The 13,228-nt window shown below is 32.1% G+C and overlaps 1 protein-coding gene across 3 annotated transcripts in view; it reads right to left on the bottom strand.

Moving 5' to 3' along the window:
- The window catches only part of LOC114324627 (ecdysone receptor), a 1,502,986-nt gene that overhangs the window by 494,663 nt on the left and 995,095 nt on the right, over positions 1-13,228 (bottom strand). For all 3 annotated transcript variants that reach the window (XM_028272498.2, XM_028272499.2, XM_028272496.2), the window contains one exon: positions 7,808-8,338. In XM_028272498.2, the coding sequence (XP_028128299.1) occupies positions 7,808-8,282 (475 nt within the window). In that variant the 5' untranslated portion in view covers positions 8,283-8,338. The remainder of the gene's footprint in view (positions 1-7,807; positions 8,339-13,228) is intronic.

The raw sequence follows: 13,228 nt of genomic DNA, 5'->3' as shown, positions 1-13,228 counted from the left end.
AATGGTTTTAAAGGTAAGGGTTGCACGAACCCAGTATTGTTTAAAAAACAGTTTATTAATAAAAATTAAATTTTTTGTCCGACTTTGGATTTGACCCAATATTTTTGTCGGACACTTAGATTTTGTGATTTAGAATATAACTACTTATAACCTGATACTTGTGTCGGAAATTTTTTTTAGTTGGAAAAAAAAACTACAGAACGATGTTTGTCGTTGTTCAAGGAGTATGTACGCAAATATCAGATCACAATTTTTCTAAAATTTTCCCTCTTGTCCGAAATTTTTTTGGAAAAATTTTGGGTACAGCTCTACGTCATACCCTTTTAAATGTTTTACTTAGTGTGTGTACCAATATTCAGCTAAATCGATTCAAAAATAACCGAGAAAATCTGTTTTAAAATATTTTTGGATAATACCCCCTCGTCCATAGCCTAAAAGAATTAAGTTTCCTGTTCGTTTGCCCCAACATTTTTGTCAGACAATTACATTTTTTGTTTAAGAGTATAATTACTTGTATGCTACTACTTTTGTCGGAAAAATGGTTGTAAAGATAAGGGATGCACGAACCCAGAATGATTTAAAAGTATAGTTTATTAATAAAAATTAAATTTTTTGTCCGACTTTGGAGGTGCCCCACTATTTATGTCGGGCACTTAGATTTTTTGATTTGGAATATAACTACTTATAACCTGATACATGTGCTGAAAAATTTTTTTTAATTCGAGAAAAAATACAGAACGATGTTTGTCGTTGTTCAAGGAGTATATACACAAATTATCAGATCACAATTTTTTTAAAATTTTCCCTCTTGTCGGAAAATTTTTTAAGAAAATTTTGGGTTCCGATCTACGTCATACCCTTTTAAATGCTTTACTTAGTGTGTGTACCAATGTTCAGCTAAATCGATTCAAAAGTAACCGAGAAACTCTGTTTTAATTTTTTTTTTTTGATAATACCTCCTCGTCGATAGCCTAAAAGAATTAAGTTTTCTGTTCGTTTGCCCCAACATTTTTGTCAGACAATTACATTTTTTGTTTAAGAATATAATTACTTGTAACCTACTACTTTTGTCGGAAAAATGGTTGTAAAGATAAGGGATGCACAAACCCAGCATAATTTGAAAGTATACTTTACTAATAAAAATTAAATTTTTTGTCCGACTGTCGAGTTGCCCCAATATTTTTGTCCGACACTTTGATTTTTTGATTAAGAATATAATTACTTATAACCTACTAATGTTGTCGGAAAAATGGTTGTAAATAAAAAAATTTCAGGAAATTGACATCTTCGGCGCGTCCGACTGCGCATATGCCCCGTGAAAATTGTCCGACAAGGTTACCACATTATTGTAAAAATGTTTTATGGTAGATACCGTTAAAATTATCCATGTGGTAATAAATTTATTATTTTCATAAATTTGACATATTTAGCGTGTCCGACGCGTCATATGCCCCAATATTTTTGTCCGACAAAATTGTTTTCGTTGTTTATATGATAAAATCCATTGATTAAAATAGAATGACCAATGTGGTAATAAATTTTTTTCTTGCATAAAATTGACAACTTCGTCACCGCTTGACAGACAAACGCCCCACTACCATAATGCGCCAAGCTCAAAATTTGTCCGACTCCACAAAAATAACAAGTACAAAAAGTTTCAACGGTGTGGTCATAAATAATAATTGTGTATGCGGGCCCAAGGCCTATTAGTGTACAGTCATTATTAACAACGGTATTCAAATTATTTATAAGCCAAAAATGGCCCTACTTTCGTAGAATGTTTTCGGAATGGTAAAACTGACTTTTTGTCGTTTTTTGATACGTTGAAAATATAAGTATTCTTCTTACATGTGGTTTCCACAGAATTGCTGTATCGTTATTATTTTCTGAGTAATAATATTGCAAAAAAGCTCTTTGGGATAAACAAATTGAATAAAATTTAAACTAATTGACGAATCGTCTTGAAATTTTTTGTGTATTATATGAACTGTTTGACTTTACTTTTCATGCAATATCAAAGTCTTAAGTTCGTTTTCGCAAAAGTTAATTACCCTATTTTTACCTTTAGCGATTTAAAAAAACTCTCATTTTTGACCCTTATTTGTTAATAACTAAAATGCTCTCCCGAACCGTGACGGGTATATTTTGTATTTATATTGTATTAGGTATATAGTACCCAAAAAACCCATTGGCTGGTCAAGTGTCCCGAATATGGCATCTTTTTGCCTTATTTCCCTGGAGTAATATTTTAACGTCAACCACAAACTTCGTGTTTATATATCCATAAAAATGCAAAGAACATGCTATTATTCACCAAAAAATTCCCTAACAATAAGGTAGACTGAGGTGTTTTCTTAAGAAAGTAATTAAATAAAACGCCTATTAATTCTAATTAGACTGTTCAGATAAATTTTCATTTCCCTAAATAACTAAGAAATTTCTCATCACTCTCTGGCAAATGGAAGCCGCTACTGAAATTTAAGCTCAAGGTTGGTCATGGTTTTAGCGTAGGTTCGATAAATTGGAAAAGAAGGAAATTCATTTCAATTTGGAGAAAACGGAAAAATATCGCATTCTCTTTCAATTTACATAAAAATTAGTTTTGTTGTCAATTACAAGGTAACGAGACAAACATTTATATTTGTCGCATTTTATTCTAATGACTTTAGATTAATAATTATAATATTTTGGACAGGTTGTATATTAGTGCACCCTACTTACCGTACATTCTACATGAATCTTATGTTTGTGCGTCACAGTTTTGCCATTAGTGCAGTCACTGAAGGCTTTCGCCTCCGATTTCGTTGAACCTCCATTGATTTTCATGAAAATTGGTGAGTAGTTAGAGAATACCTCAAGGAACAAAGGTGACATAATGCCAACTTGCGCTTTTATCCTGGGGGTCGATTCCACCCCTCCTCGGGGGTGAAAACATTTTATTAAAAATAATACCACAAATCGATAGAGGGACAAATTCTAAGCAAAATTTGTTATATAAAGTTATTAAAATAAATCAAAACTTTTTGAGTTATTAAACATCAAAAATTTTAATTTTTCGTGAGAAAAATCCATGTTTTTAACCGATTTTTCATAAATAACTCAAAAACTATAAGTTTTTACAAAAAAGCTCCAATTACCAAAATTGAAGCTAATAAAAAACGAAATAAACTCATCGCTTAAAAAACTAAACTAATGTTAATTGAAAGTGAGTTAGGGGTAATTGAATGTATATTTTTTTAGTCGAGTACTCAAATCTAAGTATTCAAGCTTAAATAACGGGAAAACGATGCATTTTACAAAATATTCGTACAATATACTTATCAAATCACTTCGGAATACCTATCAAATGAGCTCCAGGAGAAGTTCATAGCATCAAAATTAAGCAAGTTATGATGAAAATAAGACAGCCCCTTCGAATTTTTTAGGAAAAAGTGAAAAATAAAACATACGCCATTTCCACAAAAATTAAAATTTATAGTAATCCTTAATAAAATATATTTATATTAGTATATGTAATGATTTCAATAATTTTGACCGGTTTAGAATGCATATTTTTGAAAAAAGATATAATTTAAGGAAATCAGAATTTTTAAAAATATTGTAATTTTCATATTCTTTTGATAATATCTCCAAAATACTCAATATACGCAAAAAGTGATATACAACCAAATTTGGATTTTTCTGTATCAAATATTCTACCGTTTTTACTATTTCCCTAAGGTAAAAAATAACTGAGATAGAAACGTTTAAAACTTAAATTTTGCTGCGACAACCATGTAACCGGGACTATTTAACCTTTTATTTTTAAAAAAGTAAGAGGTTTAAAAGCCTAAATTTGACTTGGTTTATTATTACTTGAAATTAGCTTTCAAATGGTTTTTAGATAAACCTGATATCGTAAAAATTGACGGAGTTATTAAAAAAAACAATACTATTTTTAGGAAAAAGTTTTAAAAGATAAATTTTGAAAAATTTTGGTGCATAAACTTTTAACGCTATCAACTTGTTCGGGGGCCCATTTGATAGATATTTTTAAGTACTTTGAAAATTGTTTGATACTTTATTTTATAAAATGCAAAATTTTCCCGTTATTTAAGATTGAATATTTGGATTTGGGTACTCGCCGAAAAAAGTATACATTCAATTACATATAACTCACTTTAAATTAACACTAAAATATTTCTTTAGTAACGAGTTTATTTATTTTTTTATTAGCTTCTATTTTGGTAATAACAACTTTTTTCTAAAAACTTACAGTTTTTGAGTTACTTATGAAAAATCGGTCAAAAACATGGATTCTTCTCACGAAAAATTAAAATTTTTTATGTTTAATAACTCAAAAAGTTTTGATTTATTTTAATAACTTTATATAACAAATTTTACTTAGAATTTGTCCCTCTGTCGATTTATGGTATTATTCTTAATAAAATAATTTTCACTCCCGAGAAGGGGTGGCATCCACCCCCAGGGTAAAAGCGCAAGTTGGCATCATGTCACCTTTATTCCTTGAGGTATTCTCTAACTACTCACCAATTTTTATGAAAATCGATGGAGGTTCAACGAAATCGGAGGTAATAGCTCATATCCACCTTCAGTGACTCCACTACATACTTTTATTTCTTTCATAATTTCAATCAATGTTAAATGTACCTACAAGAATAGTGGAATAATTTTATAAGAATTTTTTAAGATTTATTATTATAAGAATAATTTATTATAATCATTCATCTGTTTGATTTATCTATTTATCTAATTTTTATAACAATTTAAATTATCATTGATTTAAAAACATTTAAACTATTTTAATCCCGCATCTTAATTACAGGCCAATTGGTAACTCTGGCCCTCAGGTAATTTTTCGATAACCAATCAACTACCGGTGAATTCATAACTAAATAAAGGTATAATCTTTTAGTTGAAAGACTGATAAGTTTGTACACACTTGAATGAATAAGGGAAAATGAAAATGTAGTATGTCAAAGTGTGTAAATAATTTATTTCCTTAGCTGAGCGCTTTCGACATAAACGTCATCATCGGAGCTAATGCTAAAATAAAAAAAGAGATCTTGTAAGAAAAAGAAGTACAAAACTCTTTTTTTACTTACGTCAAATACTAAAAAAGTACCGCTACATAGAGGTGTAAACAAGTGCATCTTAGGAATGTAAATTTGATTTTTAAATTGTGAATGCTAACTTAGTCCTCCGTACAACAGCAAACAGCAAAAAAACAGAAAGAAACGGCCACATACACGTTGCACAAAAACATATAAACTTTTTTCATGGTACGGGTGTCGATATCACCCGTCCATCCTTGGCCTAGTAACAACAGCTGACTGACAAGGTCGGATATTCAAATCTGCTTTTATCTGTTCTGCGTTGACGTTGACAGCTTACGTTGTAACATGAATATTTTAAACATATTGAAAGGAAACTTGAAAATTTTTACAATGAAATTACATTTCCTTATCAATTTCATTGTAAAAATTTTCAATTTTCCTTTCAATATGTTTAAAATATTCATGTTTCAACGTCAGCTGTCAACGTCAACGCAGAACAGATAAAAGCAGATTTGAATATCCGACCTTGTTAGTCAGCTGTTGTTACTAGGCCAAGGATGGACGGGTGATATCGACACCCGTACCATGAAAAAAGTTTATATGTTTTTGTGCAACGTGTATGTGGCCGTTTCTTTCTGTTTTTTTGCTGTTTGCTGTTGTACGGAGGATAAGTTAGCATTCACAATTTAAAAATCAAATTTACATTCCTAAGATGCACTTGTTTACACCTCTATGTAGCGGTACTTTTTTAGTATTTGACGTAAGTAAAAAAAGAGTTTTGTACTTCTTTTTCTTACAAGATCTCTTTTTTTATTTTAGCATTAGCTCCGATGATGACGTTTATGTCGAAAGCGCTCAGCTAAGGAAATAAATTATTTACACACTTTGACATACTACATTTTCATTTTCCCTTATAATCTTTTAGACTTGAAATAAACATATGGAAAATCTCTTTGCTTTTAAATTATCAGATAGATTTAAATAATTTATCATTGCTAAACATCTAAATATTGAATTTACAATTATTTGATAAAATACAAGCTCGTGTAGAGCTATACTTGATGGAAATAATATTTATAAAACGTGTTAATGAAACACTATAATATTGTTTCAATTATTTTATTAAGATATTTCAATTTTTGCTATTTTTTATAGGTACATAATATAATACAAATATAATGTTTTTAAGCAAACCAAGAAACATTCGGTTTAGATTTAAGGTATTAGATTTAATCAATGGTTTCGAATTCACCTGAAGAAAGTTTTGAGTTGGCAGGTCAGGTAATAGAAAAGTTACGAATTGGCCGGTGTACATTTTGATTTGAAAATTTTTGTCATTAAAAGTTACGAGTTGGCGCGTGTCCGACCAGACATCTCGTAACGCGACAATTCGTAACCGGACAAGTGGTAACGGACAACTCATAACGTTTGTTAACGTGGAAACTAATTGTTATAACAGCTATAATTGAAACTATGTATATCAATTGACCGAATCAGTACCGGGATAACATGTTTAACACATTTTATATTTCGTATTTCAGAAAATATTAAAAGTCTTTAAACACAAACAAATATTTAAATGCATAAAAAGTTTTAACAATATTTTTAAAAGTTTATCCCTCTTATTTTTCCTTAAATTTGCATACACCTAGACAAAGGAATAACGAAGTAATTCGTGAAATCTTTAAGCCGACAACCGTCTTTAGACATTCCCAACTTTCTAAGTAAATATTTTTCTAAGTAAAGTATTTTATTAAAATACTTTACTTATTATTTATTTATTATTTGTTATTTTGTTTGCGTGTTTAAATACTTTTATTATAATCTGAAATACGAAATATGAAATGCCTTAAAAATGTTTATCCTGAATTTGTATAGTTACGAACTGTCGCCATTAGGAAGTCTCGCCGTTACGAACTGTCGCTGTTACGAGATGTCTTGAAACCATAATTTCATGCATGGGAAAAGTTAGAGTGGAAGAACTCATAACAAATATTTCGCTTTAAAAACTAAATAATTATTACCGAACAATGGATTGGTTGTTGATACATTGTTGCGAACAGTAGACAATAGTGTAACAAGTGTCTTTAGTTGAAATTGCAAATCCGTTTGGGTAATATTATACACCCACGGGTCCAACATTTAAATTAAACCATTATTAAGAAGCTGTAGCTACCTTAGAGTAAGAACAGAATAAGTGGGTCGAGGTGGAGGTGTAGGTCGCGGTAGATGCTACTAGTTAAGTCGCGGTCGATGTCGACAGCACATAGCAAGGAGGTCACCTGCGCTGTCAGTCGAGCTAGAACCACTATCAGTTGGCTGTAAATAATCAGATCATCCTTCATATTTCAAAAATTTACTGAATTTAATTACTTTAGAAATTCAAAATAAACTGAATACAAAAAAGGGATTATATAAAAAGTATCAACTCAGATGATCCTTGTAGGCCGTGCAGTAGACATCCATGTAAAACAAACTCATTTTATTTTCAAAAGCATCGATGTAAACCACCTTGATGGCATCGCGCTAAGCCTCGACCGCGACTTACCTGCTCTGTTCGCTTCCATTCATTACAATGTGTTTGTTTTACATGGATGTCGACATCGACCGCGACCGACACCTACACCTCCACCGCGACCCACTTGTTCTGTTCTTACCCTTAGGAAGCATTTTTTGATGAGCTGATTTACGTCAAAGTATACGACTGAATAGTAAATTATATGTTCTGAAGGTTTTTATGAGAAACTTACCTATTTTTCCATTAGGACTGTAAGGATCATAACTTCCAGACGACATAGGTGAAGGGTATCCATTACTAATAACCGTATATGCTTGAGTTGGTGGCCCGGGAGAAGGTGTCAGTGGTGGCGCAGTATTACCACTCATAGTTCCCGGACTAGGCGAACCCAAAAAGTCATCTGTGCGCGTAACCGGCCGTTTATTCACAGGCTGCGCAGCCTGAGCTGCGGTCGCGAACGCGCTAAACGCACCTGCTCCATTACTCGACACTAAGAGCCCATTACTTGAAGTAGCCATCCGGCCATTATTAGCAGCCGATAAAAGGTTTCCTACAGAAATAGTGGCACCGTTAGCGGTAGTGGGAGAATAGAGCTGAGGCTCGGATTTAACGAGCAACACGTCATCGTCTCGGTAGATCATCTCGTGTTTGATGTCCATGCTGCGTACGTAAGTGGGAGGGAAGAGGATGTCTAAGATGGTGGTCATAGAAAGGGGTTAGGGACGCGGCGTAGACGACGGTTGCCGCGACATTCTATCACAATCTGAAACAAAATTAAAACCAAATTAGTACCACATTGATAAATACCTACAACATTAATTCTAATAAAACAGTGTTACTTTTTGGAACACCCCATTAATGGCAAGATTATTATATACATGTTACCGGCCAAACTGGATTTCAGGATAAACTAGTTTGGCCTAGACCAAACTAGTTTATCCTGAAATCGGGTTTGGCCGGTAACATACATATTACATTAATTACGTATTTTTTATGGGAAATAAGTCACAATTTTACTAAAAAATGAATTTATTAACGTTTCGGAAAATTTATTTTCTGACGAAAATTCATTTTTAGAAGAAAAACAATTGTTAACATCTGTTTTATTAAAAAATGATTATCCTTTATCGTTTATAAATAAGGAATTGACAAGATTAGATCGAATGGAACAGAACAACTTAGAACGGGATCCTACAACATTCACAAGAAATAATACGAGGAAAATAACAATACCATATATAAAAGGACTATCCGAGAAACTTAAAACGATAGGAAATAAATTCAACATTTCAACAACATTCAAAACAACAAACACATTGAGATCTATTCTATCTAAAACTAAACCTAACAATGAACAAGAAAGAACAAAGAATTGCATTTATAGAATACCTTGTGAATGCGAACAATTTTATTTAGGTGAAACATCAAGACCATTAAACGTTAGAATAAGTGAACATCAGTCTTATATTAAAAACAGAGAATTTGATAGATCTCAGATATGTCAACACGCATGGGATAATGAACATAGAGTTCAGTGGAGAGATTCAAGTATAGTCCTGAAAGAATCAGATAGTAAAAAGAGAAAAATCAAAGAAGCGGCTCTAATTATGCTAAATGAAACCAATTGTGTCGCAAATTCCTCGGTAGAATGCAGTAGGATGTGGTTACCCACACTGAAAGAGGAAGTCAATAGAAAGAAAATACCACGATTAGTAAGTCAATAACATATCGAGTTAGTACAAATTTTATATTTTAGTATTACTTATTGTATATCTATGTAATATTAATATTATTTATAATTTAAACATATTAAAGTCAGAATTTGGTATTAGTTATTTGAAGGTAGATTAAATGTAAGACCAAATACTTACGATGTCGGGATAGTATCACGAGGTTTTTTCCTGGTTTTCCCTCGTGATTTACTATGGAATCTCTAACGCGAGAATTTTACTGTCATCGTTGCATTTGGTTGTCTTTTTAAAGACAGATCACATGCTATGATTTTTTTGCGACGGATATTCTTGAGTTGGGATTGATTTCATGTAATCGAATGAACTATCTTTTAGTAAAGTCGTCCCAGGAACGCAACTTATAAATATTGGCGATATCATTTTGAAGTCTTCTACTTTAAAATGTATAATATACGTCTGAATTGCCAATATAAATGAGTCAGATTAAATAAATTATTAGAAGAATTTTTTTACTTAGCAACAACATGTTTGTTTTATTTTAATAGCATTTTGTATTTTGACAACGAAACCCGATATTTTTTAGTAAAATTGTGACTTATTTCCCATAAAAAATACGTAATTATAAAAATGCCACAAGGAAATAGCTTCAGAACAACATATTACATTCTTAGAGGACTTTCCCATATATCTTATAAAGTACACATGAAAAGTGTATACTGGAACCAATATTCAGACCATTTATTAAAGAGATAATTAGGTGTTTCCAGACTTTTGGTCCACTCTGTATATTACAAATGTGTAGTAAGGAAATACAGGTAACAATAATTTCATTAAGTAATATTATATTTTTTAATAGCATAGATATTAATTATTCAGCCAGTCACAATCAGATTATAGCGTAATGTGTGGTATGTGTGTTGAGTAGAGGTGGCGCCCAAAATCCCTACAGCCAAAATCCCGACGGCCAAAACACCGACACGCCAAAATCCCGACGGCCAAAAGACCGACACGCCAGAATCCCGACATGCCAAAATCCCGATATGCAACAATCCTCGCATAAGTAAAAAATTCCGACCACTACATTTTGAATATTTATTGTTTCCTTTTCAAATGCAATACCAAATCATATTATAGAGTATTGAAATTGAAAAATTATTACTTACTAATAAGTACGGGTACTAATTATTATGTATTTTAAAAGAAAAAATTATTTAAACACTTCATTTTATAATATAAAAGCTATACTTACTGAAATAGACGGTTGTAAGTGACATGATAATATCTATTATATGAAAGTAAACTTGAATTCAGGATTTTATTATACATAATATATTATTGGACTATATATTGGCAAAAAGAATAATTGTTATATTATATATTATTTCTAACATTATAAAATAATGTTAGAAATTTTATTTAGAAAATTAGTTCATTTTAAATAGTAAATACTTTTATTTAGTAACAAAAAATAAAAAACAGATGACCATAAACAAAAAACAATAAATAAATGTAATTATATGTTAAAAAGAAACTTATCAAACCTGTCGGGACTCTGGCTTATCGAGATTTTGGCCTGTCGGGATTCTGGCGTGTCGGCATTTTGGCCGTCGGGATTGTGGCTGTCGGGATTTTGGGGTAGACCCGTTGAGTAGATGTGTTGTTACTTAGTAAAGCCGACTTCATTGTCTTTATAAAGCGATGCTAATAACTGTGTCCAAACGTCTGCGGTCCTTCAGGTGAGTACCGATCCCAAAAGATAGAAATTATTTTAATTTATTAAATTTTTATTTCCTACCAAGCTGGGATTCGAACTCACAACCCTTGTGTCCAAGGGTGGGCTCTCTTACCACTGAGCCACAGACGGGAAATGAATGAATTTAACTGCTCGGTTAAGGCCGGATTTATGTTAGGAAGGGGACGTGGAAGGCACGGTTGTCTCACGGTTGAGGAATCGTTTGACATGAAAAGCATTGGCTAGTTTATCATACATCGGAACGGGGCGACACCGGTGAATGCCGGGGACGTGCGCTTTATATTGTTCTACGACATGTATCGTGCACGCCCCGTCCTAACATAAATCAACCCTTTGCCACTGCGCACCCAGAACTCGCATCCCCTCACTAATTTGGACTGGCGTACACTTAATATTTAATAATAGTTGTGCAAGCAAATTAAGAGAGTCATTAATATTCTGCTCAGCGGGGTACTATTGATGGAAATGTGTACTTAAATAAACAAGGGATTATTCCATAAAACAGGTAGATCCCTTGTTGATAGAATTTCACACCTTGAAGAATAACACCCCGCTCAGCTGAATATTAATGAGTGTCTTAGATAGTTTGCCAGGCTTTACATTTATTTTTGCCTTCGTTATTTTAGAATTCAAACTTTTCTCTCTTGTCTTAGTTTATAATACACTAGTTAATGAAATACTCGAGGAATTTACCCTATTAATTCGTTCCTATATAAAGATAACACATAAAAAAATTAAAATCAAATATATACAATATGCAATAAGACGAATCCAGCTAAATCAGAAAGCGTTTTTCTATAATAGCTACAACAACTGAATCGTGGAAACAAATTACTGATCACCAAAGCTTTAATAGGTAACAATTTTTAATAACATGCACTACGTTGTCCTTAATGACCGGAAATTATACAGGCCTCAGGAGAATTTTAATGACTCTCTGTTATATTATTAATCAGAAATACGAAGACAGATTGAAAATTTTAAATAAAGAGATAATAGTGAACTTGTTTTAAAATATGTAAGTGTTTGGAAGCAAACCAAGTAATACACTATTGAAATTGGACGTGCGTGTACAATAATACAAATAAGAGTGTTGCTTTTAAAAGCATGATAATATAGTTTGTGTAATTTAACCAAGTTTCCACAAATGTTTGTATAAGACAATAAACTGAGTAATAAAAAAAACAAAAAATGGTAATTTACTATTCTATTACCTCACTTGTATTATCTCTTAAAATAAACTTTCGCTATTATTGTATACGCGAAATATCGGAAAATAAATGAAAGGAAGAATTTACAAAAGAATCATTAGACCAATAATGACATTCGCGGCAGAAACACGACCTGACACAGAGAAGACAAAAATATTGCTCGAAACAGCGGAGATGAAAACCCTGCGAAAAATCGATGGTATTAAGACACTATGGGGCAGAGCAGGCAAGGATCTAGAAATTCATAATAGGGGGGCCAGACTTACCTTAAGTCAAATATTATATTTTCCAGATTTAGCCATACGACTCATACTTACTGTAAGAATAAAATACACTATATAATCCCAGATACCTACGGTATCAAAAGGATTGACAGACAATTAATTCACGACTATTAATCTCACTGGTCGTTCTTCACCATAAAGATTAACCTTTGTACCATCAATAGGTAGGCACGCATGGATTATCTAGTAAAATACAAATTTTTATATCTTTATTGTATCGCAAATTTGAAACGTGACTTTTCATGAGATAAGATTTATACCCAGTGTAATGTATTTGCATTTTAAAATATCATTTTTGTTATTCTTTGAATTGAGAAAAATATTTCCGTTGTTTATGGTTCCACCAGTACCCAAACTAATGCGCCTGCAGATTATTTTTCAGAGAAGGGTGTTTTATTAGATTTTATGGCTTCTTTCAATTCTTTGGAAGCGGTTGTTGTGTAATTTAGTGTTGTACTGATGGCTTAAAGTTCAGAGTTAACAGAAAAAAATAAAAAATAATAAAAAATTACTTATAGACTTAATACAATAGGGGGTACATGGACCCGTTGACCCCCCCCCCAGTATCCGCGCCTGGGACAGAGCTAGAAGTACGGATATAAGACGGAGATGCAAGGTGGAGAACATTAATAACTGGGTAAGAAACAGAAGACTGGAATGACAACAAATAGAGTAAAACGGACAACGAGAGACAGTTCCCCAATAGGAAGACGA

Source organism: Diabrotica virgifera, chromosome 2 (assembly GCF_917563875.1).
Source record: "Diabrotica virgifera virgifera chromosome 2, PGI_DIABVI_V3a".
Lineage (NCBI taxonomy): Eukaryota > Metazoa > Arthropoda > Insecta > Coleoptera > Chrysomelidae > Diabrotica > Diabrotica virgifera.
Note: the sequence above shows the minus strand (reverse complement) of the source record. Positions and strands in the feature narration are given on the sequence as shown.